The 20,047-nt window shown below is 41.3% G+C and overlaps 1 protein-coding gene across 4 annotated transcripts in view; it reads right to left on the bottom strand.

Annotated features, from left to right (window-relative positions):
* Positions 1–20,047, bottom strand: part of LOC108888304 (Kv channel-interacting protein 2) — a 93,211-nt gene that overhangs the window by 43,987 nt on the left and 29,177 nt on the right. Inside the window, exon 1 of one of the 4 annotated variants that reach the window (XM_018684255.2) lies at positions 1,649–2,077. The exons of the other annotated variants lie outside the window; for them this stretch is intronic. Coding sequence (XP_018539771.1) covers positions 1,649–1,736 — 88 coding nt within the window. The 5' untranslated portion in view covers positions 1,737–2,077. Of the gene's footprint in view, positions 1–1,648; positions 2,078–20,047 lie in introns of those variants that run through there. 4 annotated transcript variants of the gene reach the window in all.

Here is a 20,047-nt window from a genome sequence, read left to right as displayed (position 1 = left end):
TATTTAAGTCCATTCATTTTACCAATACTTCATTAATATATTGCAATATTATTTTAAAATGTACATCAGCATTGCACTATTGCATCTGAAGTTTGACTGTTTGAATTTTAAAAGTTTTAATACTTGAGTTCAACTGTTTTAATGCGGTAACTGATCACACATTTATTTACTAAGAGTAAAATGTTCTAAAACTATCTGCCTGACAAGTAACTGAATTGAGTATCAAAACCACTGTTATTGTTTTGGACAGTGTTCATACATGTGTTGTAACGTGTGTGTGTGTGTGTGTTCATGCCTCTCCACACATGCATGCAAGTCCAAATGCTGTTTTCAGAGCACGAAGGTGAAGCTCTGCAGATGTCAAGGTCTAAGGAGATAACGAGGAGAAAAGCAGAGGTGGAAATGAGTGGCACAGATGTCAAATTAGCATTCAGACACTGCGCTATTGACAAGGTCATCTAAACACCATTTTATCTCCACCTTTGAGGATCAACTGCTGGGATTCAATAGAACCACCCTACTTTGTCTTCCCCAAGGCAATGTGAGCTGCTGCTCAATATCACTCACAAGAAAAAAAAAGGAAAATGGGTGTAAAGCTTAGCAGCGGGCTGTCAATAGGCAATGTTATAGAAGGTGTTTCTGCCAAAGGACACTTTATTCAGCCAACACTAATCTCAGCAGGACAAAGAGTGTGAGGACATAAAAGAAATAAGACCTTAAGAATCAAGAAAAGATTTTTAAAGTTTAAGGAACTTTGTTCTAATCTCAGTGCACAGATTAGCATTATAAAGTTGTGTGCAACTGTACAGAGAGCTGGGAGGAGACAAGGATGGGGATGGGGATGTGGATGGTGAGTTGATGTCACACTGGGAGCTGGCTGAAGGGCTGGATAAAAGGCTGTGTGAGGCTTTCTCCCACTGAGAGTTTCTCAATGGAGGTGGAATGCCACAGGCTTCCAGAGGGCAATCTGTTTGACTGCTAGAGAGGGAAGAGGAGGAGAGAGAAGGACAGTGAAGGCTGTGGAGGGAGGGAGAGAGTCAAAAGGCAGATAGAAAGAGGGAAAGAGTGAGTTCATCCCCAACTGCTTTGTAATTCTCACTGTGCATACTGATTATTGATTGTTTATTATGCATCAGAATCAAGAAAAGTGGAAAAAACATATGCCCACAAGCATACATACTTATATATGTATATGCAGTACATATGAACAAACATTATGCAGAGAATAGTAACTACAGTCTTCAGCCTGTTTGATGTCTAAGCTTTGTATGGTCTCCCTGTATGGAGATGAAACAAAGCACTCATACATACTGTGTACACACACAGATGCACACCATGGATACACACAAATGCAAACCCTACAAGTCCACTCACGCTCTTTGAAATAATATACATGTTTTGGATCTGTGCAAATGAGGAGTACATCTACCCTGCCATCATCGAGACAGAAAGCTAACTGAGCCACAGACACAGGACACTGAATTGATGGACCAATGACAGAAACTATCAGCAAAGATCAGAGACCACGCCAGGAGCTGAACACCTCTGCTGAATACACAGCAAACTCTAGTTGAGACCATCTCCACTTTGCTTCTTTACTCATGAAAGCCACTGCCAAACCTCTAGGTGTGGAAGTTTTTGTGCCTACCTTGGGTGAGCGTTCCCATGAGGAAGCGGTAGAAATAGCGAGCCACCTTGGTGAGCTGCCTCTTGCACCTTTTTCTGCACTGGCTCATCTTGGTGCAGCTGTGGTGGAAGTGGAGGTGATGACAGTGATGGTGGTGTTAGTCAGCTAGTCTGCCGGGAGAAGCAAGCTTCCAAGGTAGGAGGGGAGGAACAGAGCACTGTGTGTGAGTGTGTGTGTGTGTGTGTGTGTGTGTGTGTATATGTGTGTGTATGTGTATGTATATGGATAGTCTGATTGCCGCTGCCTCTCTTCTCCTCCTCACTCACCCCTTCTCCTTCCTCTCTCTGTCGTTCCTCCCCCCTCTCTCTTTCTCTCCGTTCTTCTCTCCACCTGTAGGGCGCTGTCTGTCAATCAGCCAGCCATGCTCTGTCTCCTCCCCCTCACGTTTTGAGAAGCTCAGTTCTGGCCTCTCATTGGCTGGGAGCGGAGTGTGGCGGAAAATTACGGACCAAAGCTCTTGTGAGAGCGAGTGTGTGTATGTGCATGTGTGTGTGAGCAGTATACTACGAGGAGGCTGGCTTGAGTGGCAGGTGGTGGTTTTTCTCTAGCTGCACACTCCACACATCTTGTTGGTGTTTTTTTTTTTTTTTCTATTTTTCCTCCACTCGCGACTCATAAAGAAGACAGCTTCTGAGAGTGTGTCTACGTGTCTGTGTGTGTTTGAGCCAGCAGGAGGTTGAGCAAAGTGACAGAGGAAACAAAGCAAACCCATTAATTAGCATCATACACTGTCCTTCTCTGTCTTTCTGTCTGTCTGTCTTTTGCTTGCTCATTAATGGTATTCATAACACAGAGAGGAAAAGGATGGTGGAGAGGAGAAGCAAAAAGGAAAAGTGAAGGTACACGGAGAGACAGATAGGGAGGTGGAGATGGGGCAAAAAGGGGAATGTATAATTAATATCTTTCCCTCCTTTCTCTAGTGTGGTGAAATTTAAAAAGAGAGAAAAGACTTGACAGGAGAAAGAGGTTGTTGGACAAATACCAGCCCTTACCAGCAGTCAGTGATTACAGATTATTATCTGCTAGCAGAGGAGGAGGAGAAGAGAGGAAGAGGGGAAAAGAGAGGAGGAGCTTTTAAATCCTTTGGGACTGAGAAAGAAAGGTACTTATGTAAAGCCCTTCTGTCTTCATCCTTATCATTCTGCCTCCTCTCTCCGTCTCACTCAGTGTCAACACTTGCAGAGTCACTAAACAAGGAAACACACTCACCTTGTTTTCCCTGTTGACACTTTTTATTGTTTTTCCCTCTACACCTCCCACATTACCCTACTAAACTGCTGCTACTCCACCTTTATCCTCTCTCTGTCTCCCTGATGCTGAATTAAAAGTGATTACCGTTACCACGGCAACCCCAGACCCCATGGATTTTTCTGGTGGTCTAAGTGGTGGACGCGCACACACGCTTACATGCGCATACACACCTGTCTGTCCTTCAGGTCAGAGAGAAAATCAATCAAACGTCAGGCAGATGCTTCCTCTAAACACCCTCACTCTCTTCCAACAGGCTGTGCTCTCATTCTCATTTAGAAGTCACAGAGGGGGGTCAAAGTACAGGTGATTGTTTGACAGCAAGCTGTTCTGGAGTCTTAAGAGTCGATGCAACATGGCCAGACAGAATAAAGAGCCCTGACATAACCAAGAAACACAAATGGGCTTTTGAATCCTTCGATTCTGAGCCAAGGCACCTAAGAACATGTGGGATGAAAAAGACTTTGAAAGGATAAAGATCATATAAGAAATACTTGGGATCAGATCAGGATTAACTGCCCTATATTTGAGTGTGAATCTGTCAGGCTTTGGACCATGAATCTGACTCAGACTTGAAGTCACCATGGCTTCTGTCAAAGCGTTAGCTGTCACTCAAGGATCTGTCTTTTTTTCCAGAATAGCTTTACATAGTCCAAACTCTTTTACCTCCAGCTCTGACATGTGGCTGAGGTAGAGCATGTCAGACCCTCTGCAGATATCCGACAGGTTTACGGAGGATGTAGAGAGGCTTGTCTGCAACACTGAGGCACCATCAGGTGAACTAACCAGACAGGACAAACAGAAATAGTAAGAAGCAGTGGTAGAAATCACACATTGTCAAGATTAGGTGACTGTTACCCAGCAGGGAAATAAAGATTTTCTACAGAGGGTATAAAAGAGGCGATAAGGAGAAGTGGAGGAAAGGGTGTGGCCGCTCCAGAACGAGAGCTCTGCATGTGTTGTTGTTTTAAACACTGTGACACATGCCCAGGATTTGAGCCAAGACTCAGCTGCCTGTTCTCAGAGTGTGTTTGTGCATTTGTGTGTGTTTGTGCATGTTTTTTTTTTCAAATGTTTCCATCCAGGAGTCTGAGTCACTACCACCAAGATGTCCAGGGAGTGAACCTAGCAGAGCCAAATCCAGGCTGCTGTCCATTAGCGATTATTACCAGGAAACACAAACAAAGAACACAACACCTCACACAGCAGACCCTTTTAGCAGCAATTATCAGCTGACAGAACCTTCTGTATTTAGTACTGACATGTTAATAGAGACTTCAATCAAATGCCAGCAGCTCTTAATTGTGTTTTCATGCAAGGAGTAAAAATAGTGTCAGTCTTAAAATGTCAGCAAAGTGATAAAAAACCAAAACATAAAAATGGACAGACAGGGTGGCAGACAGGGAGGAGGAATATCCTGGCAGACAGAGAGAGAGGTCAAAAAGAGAAGAAGAAAGATGAGTTAAGAAGTAGGCAGACTTGCTGCACCACTGACCTGTCAGAGAAGCCCCAGATCTGCAAGCTGTCGGAGTGATTGGATCCATCATTAGGATAGAGACCTAACCTGCCCTGACCATCAAGAGACTGTCAGAAACATCATCGAGCAGCTGGATCTGGCCTTTTTTGGCAGGTCAAGAGAGGGATAAATCTATAGATCTAACCAACTATCTGATTAACCTCACCTGCTTCCCTCTTCTCTTTGCCTGTTTTGTTTCTAAACTCAATTCTAACATTTATTAGTGTATTAAGACTTGAACTGAATGAGAGAAAATGTTCTGAAAGACAGAGTTTGTGTGGCTCAGTGAGTGTGTTAATAGGGACAACATAACGATTCTCGTCAGATTTGGAAAGAGCGAAGCAGTCTGTGTAGGCTGCCATATGAACACAAAGACACAGAGGAATGTTGGAGGGCAGATGTGACACTGACACTCCACTCAAGGATCTGGCAAAGACAGGCACACATACGCATGCACACACACATACAGATTTGTTTTTAACACTATTTATGTGGCAGGCAAAGGCACCAGCTGGTGAAACCCACTCAACACTCTATTCACTGAGAACATGTGCCTGAGGAGGGAAGGAAAAGAGAGAGGAGAAAGAGAGACAGAGGAGAGAGTAGAGAGAGAGCGGGAGGAATGAGAAGGAGGGACAGGTAGAAACACTTGTCTTCAGGGATGTGAGGTTGAGTCTTAAATACAAACAGAAATGAAAATAAGTTTTCACAGAGCTGAGACAGATAAACATTCTGGCTCGTTTCCCCATCCACTGCTGCTCTGTTTGTACATTTGCTTGGAGAGGTTAGTCCTGTTAAAGGCTGTAATAAACCAGCTAGTGTGGATTGGAAATGAACTATAAAGCTCTTGAACAGCAAACCCACACCTGTGCTGACTTAAGCTGTATTCACACCACTATAGAAATGTTTGAAATCTTTCTGTCTTTTTGATGTCTTTTTCCATCTGATACAGTATTTAGGTCATAAACCATTGTTATACTTTCCTAACACTACCTTTCTATGATAGCCTCAGACATAAGTCACAGAATATCAGTTAGTTACAAACGTATTTGCTTCGTCTAACACCCATATGCACACATCATTCAATTAAAACAAACGTTACATGCATATTGCTTGGAGGATGTTAAATATTTACAGTTATAAATCATATGGGGTAACTCAACAGCTGAATGAGCAATGCAGTTATCCATATCCATGGTGATGGATGTTTTCTGCTTATGGAGTGTGTGTCCTACAGTTTACCTGTTTATTTATACCCTCTGCGTTCTCTTCTCCCTCTCAACAACTCTAAAATACGATTGAATGCAGAATTACACTCCACAGTGAAGTACAAGGACCAACATAAACACATATGTGAAGCATAAGCTTTAATCTATAATTGAAAATTTACATCAGATACACCAGATTAAGCGAATTTGGGTATGATCTAAAAGGGCAAGACTTCAGTGCAATGCTGCTGGACACTGTGTGATTCATTATATTAGAATTAGTATTAGCTTTTATTGTCTCCCTTAGGAGAAATTTGTCTGAGGCATCCAAGAAACACCGGCATCACAGCAGCATACAATCTTTCCACATATGCATACAGTTAGAATCTTTGTTAGCAGTAGACAGAATCTTTATTAGCAACAAAGTTTCCAGTCCATTAATGTACTAATTGACCATGATATATGTTGAGACTCCAGGTCAAAGCTAAACTCACTTCTTGAAAAAGTCCATTGCTATGGTTCAGTACACGTGCCATGTATTTTAATGTCGCAAGTTGAAACCCAACTCACAAATTTTCTCAGTGACCACAAGAGCTTTTCTAGCATTCCATACTGTAACTGGATGATATCTAATAAACCAGATTTAACAACAAAACACTGGAATCATACATTTTCTCATTTCCTATTACATTTAAGGATGGCATTTAGTATTGTTGCCAGTGTCAAGGGACATTTCCTAGACTGACTAGAAAAAGCAAATTGAAGAAAAGAACGAGAGCGCACCTATCTGTATCTGTGCCTTGTTAATGTTTTGCAGCAATACACTGGTTCTACAGTTAGATTTCAAACAAGATATAGTGAATCGTCTTTATTAAACAGCCCAGCACTGTAGCCATTGGCTGCCTAGTGGTGCAGATACATAAAACCATAACATAATGCTGCACCATGACGCTGCTGCCATCTGCAGGCAAAAACCTGCACAACCACGACAACTCCACAAGCAATCATCTGCCCTGAGGGCAAACAGATGGACTGAGAGTAGGCACAGGGGAAAAGAAACTCATAAACTTCAGAAACATGCACATACACACACCAGCTTCTAACTTTGATGAAGACCAGAGAGGAAGAGAGGGATATTAATGATGTCGAAACATTATAAGTAACTAATGATGCATGCGTCTTCCAGCTGGGAGAGAAATACAACTATAGCGCACTTGAATTTGAATACTAATGAATATTCATTAAAAGCTGTTCTAAGAATAAGAAAATATAGATTGCAAAATCTTTGTGTCTGTGTGTGTGACGAAATATGGTATGTGCATTTGTGTCTGTGAGCCTCTAGGGTCAGGCTGCCACCTGGTACACATATTATGGTTTTTCCATCATCCCTCTGACCACTAATGGACAACCTTTTACACACATAAAAAGGGGCCTGTAGAGTAAGAATAAAGACTAGTTGACTTAAGGAGAGGCTCCATGTCATTTTCGAGTCAGAAGACACGGAGCATAAACATAAAGTGCATTACCTGTCAATTCAAATGTCAAGTGTTAAGTATTAACATTTCCAGCAAGCAAAACTATCAGCTGACATACACCTGACCTAGTAATTCAATGGCATCTGGCACTCTATATTAAAATACAGTGTGATGTTCCCTGCTGTGTCCAGTGACTTTAAAGCAGCCAAACAGTTGGCTGTACCAAACTGTTGAGGCCAGTAGAGGGCAGATACAGACCAGTAAAACCACAGCTACTTTAAGTCTGAAAAAGTACTGAATACAAACTCATGTCCCCCAGAGCAAGAAACAACAATAATAATTTTCCCTCCACATTTCACTTGAGCAGCAGAATGCAAATGAAATTTGTCATTACAATTCTATACATCAGTAATGCATTACCTCAACACTGAATAGGTTAGACTATAGATAGGTTGGCACTCCCTCAAAATTAATATTTAAGTTTTAAATAAAACCATTTTAAATCTTGGTAATGTCTTCATACTAATCTTAGCAAAGCATTTATTTGCACCGACTTCCTTTGGATTAATGTCTAGCACCAGTTTCCTGCTGTCTGATTGTATATAGGGTTAATTATCTCGCCTGCAGAAAATATAGTAACAGTGTAATTGAACCATTAGAAGAAAGAGTTGGAGGCTAAATGCAGCTGAGATATTTACTGGATTTCATCGGCCTATAGCCCAGTTACTATAGATTTAAGGATCAGACTTCTGCTTTGCTCCTTGCTCTGGGCATCAGGGTGATGATGGTGAGAAAAAAGCTGAAAGGTCATGGGAGAACTTGGTGCTATCAGGGATTTGTTCATAGTGTATACAGGAGAAAGAGGATTAAGAATAAGAGGACACAGAACATGAATCAGTGAAGGAAAAAAACAGTTGAGATTAATCTTTGGCCTCACTGTAGTGCAGTTAGAAACAAAACAATAAATATTAGGTCAAGCCACGACTCTCTTCCACTCCACATTAAAGCTACACAAACACACACTCTCTTGTACTGTTCTTTTTTATACCCTGGGGGAGCTCTTTACATATTCCTTCAGCTAAAGCAAGGGATGAAGCTGCTACTGTGCAGATAGATGAAGATGGAAAGGGGACAGACTCAGGGGAGACAAGACTGACAAGTACACAGTGAGAGATGAGCAGAGGAATGGATCACTGGGCCATGAGGTCTACAAATAACCCACAGGGGTGAATCTGTAGCTTTCACGCAGTTTTTATTTGCCAAGCACCAACTGGTGGCAAAGTCAGTCAAGCGTAACACTGTAAAAGAGGAGTACCTAATCCCACATTTCTACCTGCACCTTCTTGAAGGCATCAAATATTCTGCAGGTGACAAAAGGTCTCTGATATTCCTTAAGTGCAGATGTCGACGAGAACTCTCGCTATTGCCTCGCCTTTGCTACACCACGTTCCACTCCTGTTTTACATGTTATCATCTAACACAGGCACTCTTTATTTCCTCTGAAGCCTCTTCCTCTCGCTGTCACACCCAACCTCTTGGCTGCTTGACTGCACCCCCCCTCCTCCTTCCCTCTCCATGCCTGACTGAAGGCAGGCAGCAGGTGTTTTGTGACTTGAAGATCAGAGAGCCTCAGAGAGATGGAGCCCCTCTGAGCTAGGCTGGCTGTGTAGGAGGAGGAGAGAAAATCTACGCTTCCATTTTCAGAGTCTGTCTTCTCTCTGCAACAGGAAAGAGCTCTTATCCCACCCCCGAACCCTAGTCGCACCAGTTCCATACCAGTGCGTATGTCTTATCCATGTTACATGCTCATGTATGTCTACAGCTTTCTTAAGTGAGAAGCCTTTGTATTGAGAAGCACGTGAGCTACTTGTTGCCGAGTTGAGGTGTCACTAGGGAGAAAGGCAGTGTGGGTGCACACATGCATGGACTAATATGGCAAATGAAGAGGAGAGGAGAGAGGGAGGGTGAGATAAAGTGAGACAAATAGAAACTGTTTTCATCAGGTCCATTCTGTGCATGAAATATGCAGATATAACACTGAAACACAGTATGACTTTGCACTGATTAAATCAAACCTTTTTGAGGTAACCCAATTTCACCGCACCTCACTCTCTGACCTAAAACTAGTTTCAGTGATGCTGACTCAAACACTCCATTACTGCTTTCCTCTCTCTCTTTCATTCTGAGAGTAGTTTTGTGAATTATAGCATGCATTCATTAGACTCCATGTAGCTGCACTGATGGTTCCTGTGTTAATAATGCCAATATTCTTAATACCAAAACCACATCATGTGTGCTGATTATCTCTTATTCACAGTCTCTCCCTCCCTCTCTCACCTGCTCACCTTTTCTCTAATGCCAGTCTGCAAGAGTATTGTAAATGACCAATTTAAAGAGCATCCTCCATTTTACCTACCTCAATTATGTAGCCTGAATTTAAAACAGACATGGAAATAGCACAGCTTCCAACTTGTGGGTGGATGACTGTGTGGAGTGGAACATTTATTTCTGTATGACATAATTCTCCCTCTAAAAACATCTTGCCTGGCCTCCTCTGACTTGCTTCTATATTTGTTTGTTGTATTAGGAATTTATTTGACAGGCGGCTCATGGTAGTGTACCATATGGTGCATATGGTTTGTAACAACAGAGAGGAAAATACTGCATTTACAGCAATGAATTGTTCAATTAAAGACAAAATTACTATCCATCTTCTTGTAAAAAATGACCCCATAGGTCGTCTGTGCAGCAGCTTATGAGAACCCACAGTTATGTTTTACTGTTAGGCGACCTCTTATGGGCATAGCGATAGTGACATGATCAAAGGAGGAAGTCTGGTGATGTAGTATAAAGGAGTGATTAAGTACATGTTACTAATGCTTGCCTACAGAGCCGCCTCTAGGTCTGCACCCATCCATTGAACTGAATCATACAGGCTTTTGCTCCTTTTCGGCCACTGCCCTCCTCCAAGGATCGTTGTCTAGCATTGCCATCCCTGCAAACTTTTTCAAGTGCAGGTCAGACTGTTCTCATTTGTGGTTCCCTGATGGTGGATGAGCTCCCAAATGCTATTAGAGCAGGAGCGTTCCTCTCTGTCTTCAAGAATCTCTCATCTCCTCAGACAGCACTTCCTCTCCTAACACCTCTAACACCCTAACATGCCTAACTAGCACTTACTATGCACTTTCAGTGGACTTCTTTAACTGGTCTCCTTGCACTTTGTCTTATTGAACAAGATATAATACTTTTTAGTTATTTCAAGGTCTCCTACTGCACTGAAACTTTAGTGTTGTCCCTCACTTGTAGTTGCTTCAACAAAGGACCAAGGTCCAGTGCACCTACCACCTTTGGGGTGCTATCTCAGGAGACACTTTTATGGCTCATATTACAGGGTAGGGACCAACAACCTATATGGTTATCCAGGTTGGACGATTTAGGAACGAAAGTAATTGTTGACTCACAATGATCCAATTCTCTGCCCACCAATCATCACTGTGCAAGCAACCAACTGGTCTTAAGTATTACATGACTAGGCTTCCAGTTCACTGCCTTTGTTTACATCTCCATGCATACAACTCACTGTCAACTTATCAAAATGAATACATTTTAAAGGCAAAACATAAAACATCTATACTCACACTGTATGCATCAGTCAACCTGGAAACAAAATGAGATTCACGCTGAATGTACAAACATAACTGTTTTTAACTGTTTTTTTTCCTTTGATCGTGTCTTCATAAATGTTGGCAAAAAAGTGTTACTTTGTGCACTCCAACTATGAACAGAAAACAAAAGAGATGGAGCTGCAGATGGCTGAAAGATGCAGACAATATGGCCTATCTGATGTACAACAACCATTAAATACGTCCCCAAAATTATTAAACTAAACTCATTGTAGTTCATGAATGATCTTTTGAAAACAACTATAAATAAATCAAATGATGGGGCTGCTCAGATGAATGATCATTTGGACAATGTTGTGTTGTGACTCATGCTTTAAATTTAACATGAAATGGAAATCTGGTAGTAATCTGGCTTTGGTGATGACCAATTCAGAAATAAAAATTAGAGCTGCTATGCCCCCTGGTGGGGACAAGTTAAACTTTGTTGTAATAACTTTAAATTATTGAGTGCTGGAGTGAACACAAAAGGTTTCAGGATACTGCTTCAGTTATCATAGACCACACAATCGTGGTATTGGCAGCTCGAGCCCTTTTGGTAACACGCTGGTGACTGCATCCACTCCGCCACCCTGGTGCCCATGTATTTAATTTGTGTTTCCTCTTCATTGCCAGCCTCTGTTCCCCTCATGGCTTTGTGTGAGCCATTAACCAGGGGGGCTCAGTCTGGTGTGTCTGATGAGGACAGCTGCTGGGTTAAATGACCCATCTGTATCTAAATGATATAATCAGTCCTAATAGAACAGGGACAGATCAGTCCCGTTGCTGTCAACCATCGGAGGACAAGAGGTCACCTTCACCATGATTTAGGCACAGTCCACTTGATTGGGAATCTACAGAGAGATTTGCCTGAAGCTGAGCAACTGTCCATTTGTGTATAGGCGTGTGTGTGTGTGTGTGTGTGTGTGTGTCTGTGTGTGTGTGACACAGGTATGCAGTGTCAATGCAGTGTCAGTGTTGTTTGTATTTCAACAAGCTTGCAGCAACTTTTTTCTCATGCTCTGTGCCACAGTGGAGATATTTTCAAGGCTGTCACAGACTCAGCTCAGAAAATGAAGGAGTAGATGGGGATTATTGATGGCAAAGTATTTGCACCTTGCATCCTGAGGGCATAATTCATCAAAAATGTGTCAGTGCAAAGGTTATGCAGGCACAAGAGCATGGTGAACTTGTGTCTAAGAACGGTGGTTACAGTGACCGCTCCAAGACAGTCACATTAATCCCCAAAGAGCCATATGTCCTGCCAGTATCTCCTTGAGCAAAACCCAAACCTACACTTCTCCATTCACTGACCAAAAACAACCAAACACCTAAGAAAAATTAACCGAATATGTCAAATAGCCATTTCTCTTTCATTTCTTATCCTCCTCCCCATCTTGACAGCTTCCTCCATTTGTGCTCATGTTACATGTTTCATGAGCCCAATTTGATCCTCGCTAAGAGCACTAATAGCAGCTTTGATCATGACAAGTGCAGCACTTATGCTACACTACTATAATCACTAACTCTCCTAATGTAATCCCTCACTTCTCTTGACATCATCTACAGCTTTCTTAAGGAGCTCTCTCTGTCTATCTATCCAGCCGAGCTGCTGCTGAACTTTCCACCTCCCTCTCAACTCAATTTTCAGAGCTCATTCTCCCGCTCTTGCTGAGCTTAAGTGCTTCCACTCGACTATATCTGCAGAGTGAGTGCGTACCTGTGCACAGGAGACACCTAAAGACACTGGTATGATAGCGTGGGTGTTTAGAGCTTCTAACACAGAGATCATATGGACTGAAGCAATGGAAAATAGTTTTTCTCTGTTTCTAAGTCTCTCTGTGTTTCTGTTTCTCCCTCCATGTGGGCAGGGAGCCAGAGGTGAACCAGGGTGAACTCCCACTATAACAACACAGTGATGTAGCATTTAGACAGACTTGCCAATGTAAACATGAATGCACACTATAGAGACAAACATCTTTCAAAGAAAAAAATTGATGTTAGCATTGTACTGATTCCTAGAGGACGCTAAACTTGTTGTCTGTAAGTTGTCTCCTAACAAGCAGCTCATCTATCCTCCATCATTGTAAACACAACTGTTATGTAAGACACAGAGGACAGTGAGTATGTGCGTGTGTGGGAGTGAATGCTAATGCGAGCATTTGTGTACAGTATGTGTTCTCGCACAAGTGTGTACTTCCATGTGTGTTTGTGTGAATGAACAGTGACTCTGTAGAAAGGAGCCCAGTTTGGCTGAATTCACACAATCACCCAAAGGCTCATGGGAAATCAGTGGGCGGACAGGTATGGATCGCTGACAGGAGGAGGAGGGCGGGTAGGTTGGATTGGGTTCACTCACTAACACTTTTTTAAACGCTCTGCTTCTCCCAGCGTCTCTCTTAGGGCTTCTTTCTCTTCTTTTTTCCTAAACACCTGTACCTATTCAGAGTGGTTAACTTCTATTGTTCACCCAAATTGGTCATTGTCTATATTGTGAATTAAAAACTTCTCTAGACAAGGAAAAATGACAGAACCAACAATCTCCTGTTTTGGGATCAAAGTGATTGCAAAGTTTTCACACACAACGACTCATCAAAAAAGTCTTTGGAAAAGAACACAGAATGTGTCTAAATGAGTTAAATTACTGTGGCAAATGTCTGGAGCAGATTTTAATACCACATTGGTGCTGTTTATAAGGATACCTTGGCCACTCCAAGAGTAAAAGGCACTGGTGCACTTGTGTGTTTGAGTGTTCATTAGGTAAGTGTTCAAGTTTAATTCACCAATTTAATCCCAAACATTCCACTCCAATGTGATATTATACATTTTACATATTACATAAATGTTATGCCTTTTCTAACGCTTTAGGTGGGAAGTTGTAAAAAAATTAAAATAAAAACTAATAATAATAATAACTCACTCAAGAGAAAACATATTTGTTGAATTTATTCAGTTCAGTTCTCTTGGTGTTTATATGTTAGACCGAAATATGAGGACAGAAATAAGTATAAATTCAGTGTGTTATTGACACCTCATTACTCAAAGTCTAATAATAAATGTAACCATTTTCTGACTAATATCAGGGACACAGACCAAATGACCGACCAGCATACTCGCCAAGCAACACTTAAACACATAAGCAGACATTTTTTAATGCATTATTTCACTGGTGATGCCCCGAGCTATAAGAAAACATAAAAAGAACAGCTCATTTCCAAAAATACAAAGAAAAGAAGCACAGCTCTTTCTCCTTTCAGTCTCTGTGACAGGCCTGTGTATCTGATGCTTCGCAGAGACAAAGAAACAAACATATAACAGCTCTACAAAGGTCTCGTCAAACATGCAGGAGGTAATTTTTTTTGTGTGTGTGTGTGTATACACATGTTTTATTCAAACTCCACAATGACTCCTGCTAATCTAATCATGACTTCCCTCTGCTGTAAGGGGTGGACAAAAAACAGAAATACCTTACAATACAACCTCTGTGTCTCCTTGTGTCGTGTGTCCACTGTTGCCTATAATCAGTGATTCAATGATCAATGCAGCTGCATTCTGACATCTTTGTATCTGGACATTCTCTTAAATTACCTTCAAAAGTCAATCACAAAAATGGTGATTGTCAGGCCTCTGTTTAAGTTGGCATATATTGTTAATTGGTTTTCAGTTAATATGACATGTGTGGCTAATTGTGATTTACAGTTTCTTTCACTGCAAAATAATGTAATCCTGCAAGGACATAAACTCTGATGAGTTATGCATTGTAAAGTGGTCATAATTACACTTGCACCATTACTGACTAAAAAGATATTATGTGCTTAACGATTCAACAAATACAAAATTTCTTTATTTAATTACTGCCAATATACAAACCTATGTAAGCACTGTTTTACAGTATATGTATTGTAGGTTTTTCTATCATATTCTTCTGATTTCCATTTCTGCCAACACTGCCTCATACCTCCTTTCTGCTTTACTCTTGCTGGTTTTTCCTCTGAAATATAAACCCTGTGTTCCTTACTCCTGCTGCTTACCCTCCTTTTTTCTGCACAAGTGACAGAGGAGAGGTGAGGCAGGCAGGCCAGTGATGGAGGAAAAGAAACTCTCAAGGCTTCACAACTTTACTTTATCTATAATATATAGTGTGGCTGATATTAAATGCAGCAGTGCTGCCCCTTGTTCCCAATCCACTAAGTCTCCTGGCTTCACTGTGAAGCACTCTTCTGCAGAACCATTTCCATTCCAAAACTTTCCAAAAGTACTTTTCCCATGAAAAGGATGGGCCCTAACGCTGCAGCTATAAAAGGGTGCTTTGGGTTTTTTCTCTCTCATGTTCATTTATCCATCTCCCTCTTATCGACCCATCTCTGCCAACCAATTTTGCCTATTACACCCACTATCTCTGACTCAATCTTTTCTCTCTCGTCCTTTTTTCTGCTTCTTAAGTCTTGACACACAGTTTGGAAGGATGGACAAGGACAAGGGAAGAGGAAAACAAAAAGGCAACAGTAGAAAAAAATGAAAAGGCAGTTTCAGAGAGAGTCAGTCTAATTGAGAGTAGGTACAGAATAAAACAGAGAGGAGCATTCACAAACAGCTGCAAAGATGAATGATGCAGTGAATTACATGCACAATTTTAACATTCTGTTGCTTTCCTCCTGCCTCATCCCCTCACTCTTAAATTCTCCAACACATACAAATATCTCTATTGTTTCCCTTTGCAGAAAAGGTGGTCACGATGACACATACTCAACTAGATCAGGAGAAACCATCCTTCTGATTCATGCACAAAGACTGAGGGCCAGGAGGTGGTGAGAAAAAGGCTCTCCCACTCCTGCAAACACACAAAACATCGTCAGGATGTCTGAGAGTTTTATATCACGGTTGATTTAACCAGCCTCCATATTAGCATACTGTAGGCAGAGGACAGTTAGTTTTCCTGTTTGTATACTGGCAGATTGTCTCAGGAAGAAACAAAATATTCTGACAGTCCCAAAACAAAGACGGATAAAGAGAGCTGTCGCTGCAGGAACACCTACTATTTCTATAGTGCTGCGGTGACATGTTTATTGAAAGAGATGGCCAAGGACAGATGACCACACCACCAAGTCACTTCAGGATTCACTTTAGAATCGACACATCTTTTGAATGAATCAAGTGGTACATTTATTAACAGCAGCAGATTGTCACACCAGAGACTGAGGTTCACATCCACAGCCCTGTCTGTTATTAAATTTAGGCAACAAAAGCTCTTTGGTTAGGGAAGCATTGCTGTCATGGTTAAATGTAAATAAACATTTGTCTGGTCACAGTAACATTTCCTATACATGGTGCTTGCTGTTGCAGTTTAGGTGTATAGTCATTTCTAGGAGACAGAGTTGGAGCAGTTAGCGATTATCAAAACAGTTGTGATTAATTTTCTCTTAATCAACTAAGCAATTTAATGGCTGTTTCAGTTCTGTTTCTTTGGTAATACAGTTTGATTATTGTGAATTTACATCAACAACATATAAGGAGATTAAAATTTTCCCTACATCTGTGTGTGCAGCAGCCTATTCACCCATCAACTTGCTGATGTTGCTGGTGTGTGTGTGTGTGCATTTGCAATACAACATCCATTTCTAAAGACAGAAATAGAAAGCTTTCGCTGTCCTGAATAATGGGAAGTGACTCGGACACTGGTCATGTGTGTGGGTTTGTATCTGTGTGTGTATGTAAACGTGAACGTATGTTTGTGCTTTGCTCATAAATCCTGAATGAACTTTCTATTATTTCTAATATCTCCTGGGAGAGATTAGTTCTATCCAAACAGGCCTGCATCCAAGCTAATACACTCAAATCTTAAAACACACACACACACACACACACACACACACAAGGTTGTGTGCAAACACACAAACTAGATATAAAAATGAGTGGGCGAACGAGGAGAAATGACAACAGAGAGATACTCAGGAAGTGAGGATCCAGAAATAAGTGTCATGCCTCTGACAGCGAGCATTACTGGCTGAGAAAATATTGTCCTCTTGTAGGGTATGACTCTCTTCTAGGCATGGGCCAGTTACCAGTTTCAAGGTATATCGTGTTTTGAAAAAGTCAAATTTTCAAAACCATCAATATTTTCCGTCATACCGTACAAGCTGAATGTGCTACCCTATTGTGATAGGTATTCTCTACCTGACAGAATGTGCCACCCTACTGTGACTAGGCATGGGTCAAGTATCGGTTTCAAGGTAAACAGTGATTTGAAAAAGTCAAGATTTAAAAGCACTAATATTTTCCATCATAGCATTCCTGCTATATAAAAGTTGTTTTACTCACCAGGCATTTCAAATATTAATCACAATACAGCTAAACTGTGAAACTGATATTTTTGCTTAGGATTATTACATAACGTCAGAATCTCATACTGGCCAGTGCCTACTCTCTTCCATATGATACACACACACTGCCTTGAACTGGAGGATGAAAAGTACAAGCGTCTACAGGGGTTGTATTAACAAGTTGAAGATGTAATAATGCTAACCCATGTCACACTATAATAAAAGAAACACTGTAATACAAGACAAGTACAGAGTACAGGTATCACAAAAGCTCTCTATATGAAGCATGTAGGAGTGCAGTTCTCTATTTGGGTGTCACAACGATTGTAATTTAAAAGCCAGGCAAGAAAGAGCAGAAGTGTGACATTTCAGCACAAAGGCCATTCTGCCAGCTACTGTACTTTGTGTGTGGGACAGAGTTTCTCAGACTTTGCCGTCTTGTTACTTTGGAAATCAACTCCCCGTGGAGCAGCTTCCTGCATAGTGACTGTATAGCAAAGCATACTAAACTGTAGTCTAGGAGGCAATAGAATATGAAAAGGAAATAGAGCTACTGCATGTGACAAAACAAACCAGCTGTGTCTATCCATGCGCGTGCATGTACAGTAGACATTCTTGAAGCTGCTGATAGTTAATATGTGAAATATCTTCACCTGGCTCAGTGAACTCACTACAGGCATCAAATCAGTAATTACACAAATATTCAATGAAATAGTATGGGCAGATCTCAGAAGAAAGGCAGTCAAGGATTTTGTTTCCATTTGCAAAAACTCTGAAAGCTGTAATTATACACTAGTTGCACTATCATGCACTCAGTTAAGATGTATTTGACCATTATCGAAACGGCGTAGGTTCAGTGGTATAAAGCTGTTGTCAGCTCTATCAGACTTTTTTTATTAATTTGATTAAAATCACCTCCAGGTGTTTTCATTTTCACATCCCATTTTCCCTTTAACTAACCCTGGACATATTTCTGCTCTGTGGTACCCCAGAGAACTGGAAGCCAAAGCCCTGTAACAGCCCAGCAGGTGTTCAATAACAAAGCTAACTTGCCTCCAAGCTGTTGGCTGCAGCTGTATCGTCCTTTCTCGAGGACTCAAAGCAGGTACGGCTCCTCTGTTCTGTTGGGTTCCTGTCAGATTGAGTCTGCTGTTCAGACGGGCATTAAGAATATGATGAACTGGGTCACACACCTCAACCCTCGGCCAGCTGAAATCAAAGCCCAGGTGAGTGTGTGCCAAGCGTACAGGTATATATTGATGTGTTTGTTTAAGCACAGATTGTGTGCCTGTTACCGAGGGGCTGCTGTCCTGTTGTTTATATTGCTACCTTACTCGTCACACAAGGTTAATTGTTGGAATGACCTTTATCTAAGCAAACACCTCAGAGACATTACAAACCTGGAAACACCGTCAGCAGGGAGAGACAAAAATACACACAGACAGTATGTGTGTGTTTGTTGTGAGAACACTGCCTTAATCCCTGAGTTTGTTATGGAGCCATGAAACAGTCATAGAGATAGAATTAGATTGTGTGATGTGTTGGCAAGTCAGAGTATTAAACACTGCTGGATTTTTACCAGCTGTTTGGCCTCTGTGAGTTGTTGTTTATTGGGTTCTATTGATAAGAATAAATCGATTACTGAAGAGTGCATTAATACCATGTGCACATGTGCACACATTTGCATGCCAAAGAAATGAACTGAATAATAACAACAAAAGACAGCCACTTTATATTCAAACATTGAAAGAAAAAAAACACAAATTTATCAGTCTAGTTGGCATTACAAGCTAAAACACTTCAACCATTTGACCATGTGTACAGCAACACATCACAATACAGTCCCCACCTGTGGCAATGCTGAGAGACAGAGGGAATGAATTCTGTTTATTAAACAGAGGTTCCAGTGGATAGGAACTCCTGCCTCTGGTGTTCAGGTAATTTGAAAGTGACATGGAGAGCTGCATAAACAAAGGCATTATTGTCAGCTACAACACCACCACCACTACCTCTTAAGGCCTCAATTTTATTAGAAAAGGCCAGGGTACAGCGAAAGTGATGAGAAACTGTCAGAGGTATGTGGGTGCTTAATTAGGCAGGTCTGGGCAAGCATGTCTGGAAAAAATCTTGAGAGACAGTCCAATTACTGACTTCAGTTGAGGCAAAAAGTTGGGCTTTTTTTTCTCCTTTTTTTAAGCCAATCTGTTCCAACCTGCTGAACACACTGAAGCTAGAATCTAAAGTTGCATTAAGCAATTTTTGGCCACTAGGGGACAGTAAAACTCCCTGAAATAGCTGACGAAGCCCTGTCACAACACATCTTGCAGGTATGGAGTAACATTGTCTTCACATTGACTTATAGTTCCTGGTCTTCTAGCTGTGCTTCAAGCTCTATAGAGCATTTTGGTGTCTCCATGTTTTCATTTTCCAGCCCACAATTTTATTGTTTTGGCTCTCACTGCCATCAATCTGAAACAGCAGGGAGCTGTTTTCAGCAAATATGCCCTGAAACCCTGCTGCACTCTACCAGTCCAGCACCAAACGGCAGACACACACAGTAGCTGGTGAACATAGTGGAGTATTTAGCAGCTAAAAAAAAAAACAACATCAACAACAACAACAACAACACATTTCTCTCAAGAGATGGTGGAGACCGAAACAGAGCCTGAAGGAGACTGAACATTGGGCTTAATTTCACCAACACAACTCCAAATAAATGATACCTTTCCTATCAACTTTATGACGGGATATTATGTCAGTCAGTTGTATTAACAGCTTGTTGTGCTGCTCCCTAGTGGCAAAAAATAAATGCAGGTTCAGATATCTGGTTTTGCAGATTGCTAGATGTTTGACTTTGTTCACCAAACTTGCTGTCTGTTAGGCAGGTGGCTTATATTTTTTTTATCATAGCTTTTCTGGAAAAGAAAACAAACA

The sequence above is a fragment of the Lates calcarifer genome, linkage group LG16_LG22 (assembly GCF_001640805.2).
Source record: "Lates calcarifer isolate ASB-BC8 linkage group LG16_LG22, TLL_Latcal_v3, whole genome shotgun sequence".
In the NCBI taxonomy this organism is placed as follows: Eukaryota; Metazoa; Chordata; class Actinopteri; family Centropomidae; genus Lates; species Lates calcarifer.
Note: the sequence above shows the minus strand (reverse complement) of the source record. Positions and strands in the feature narration are given on the sequence as shown.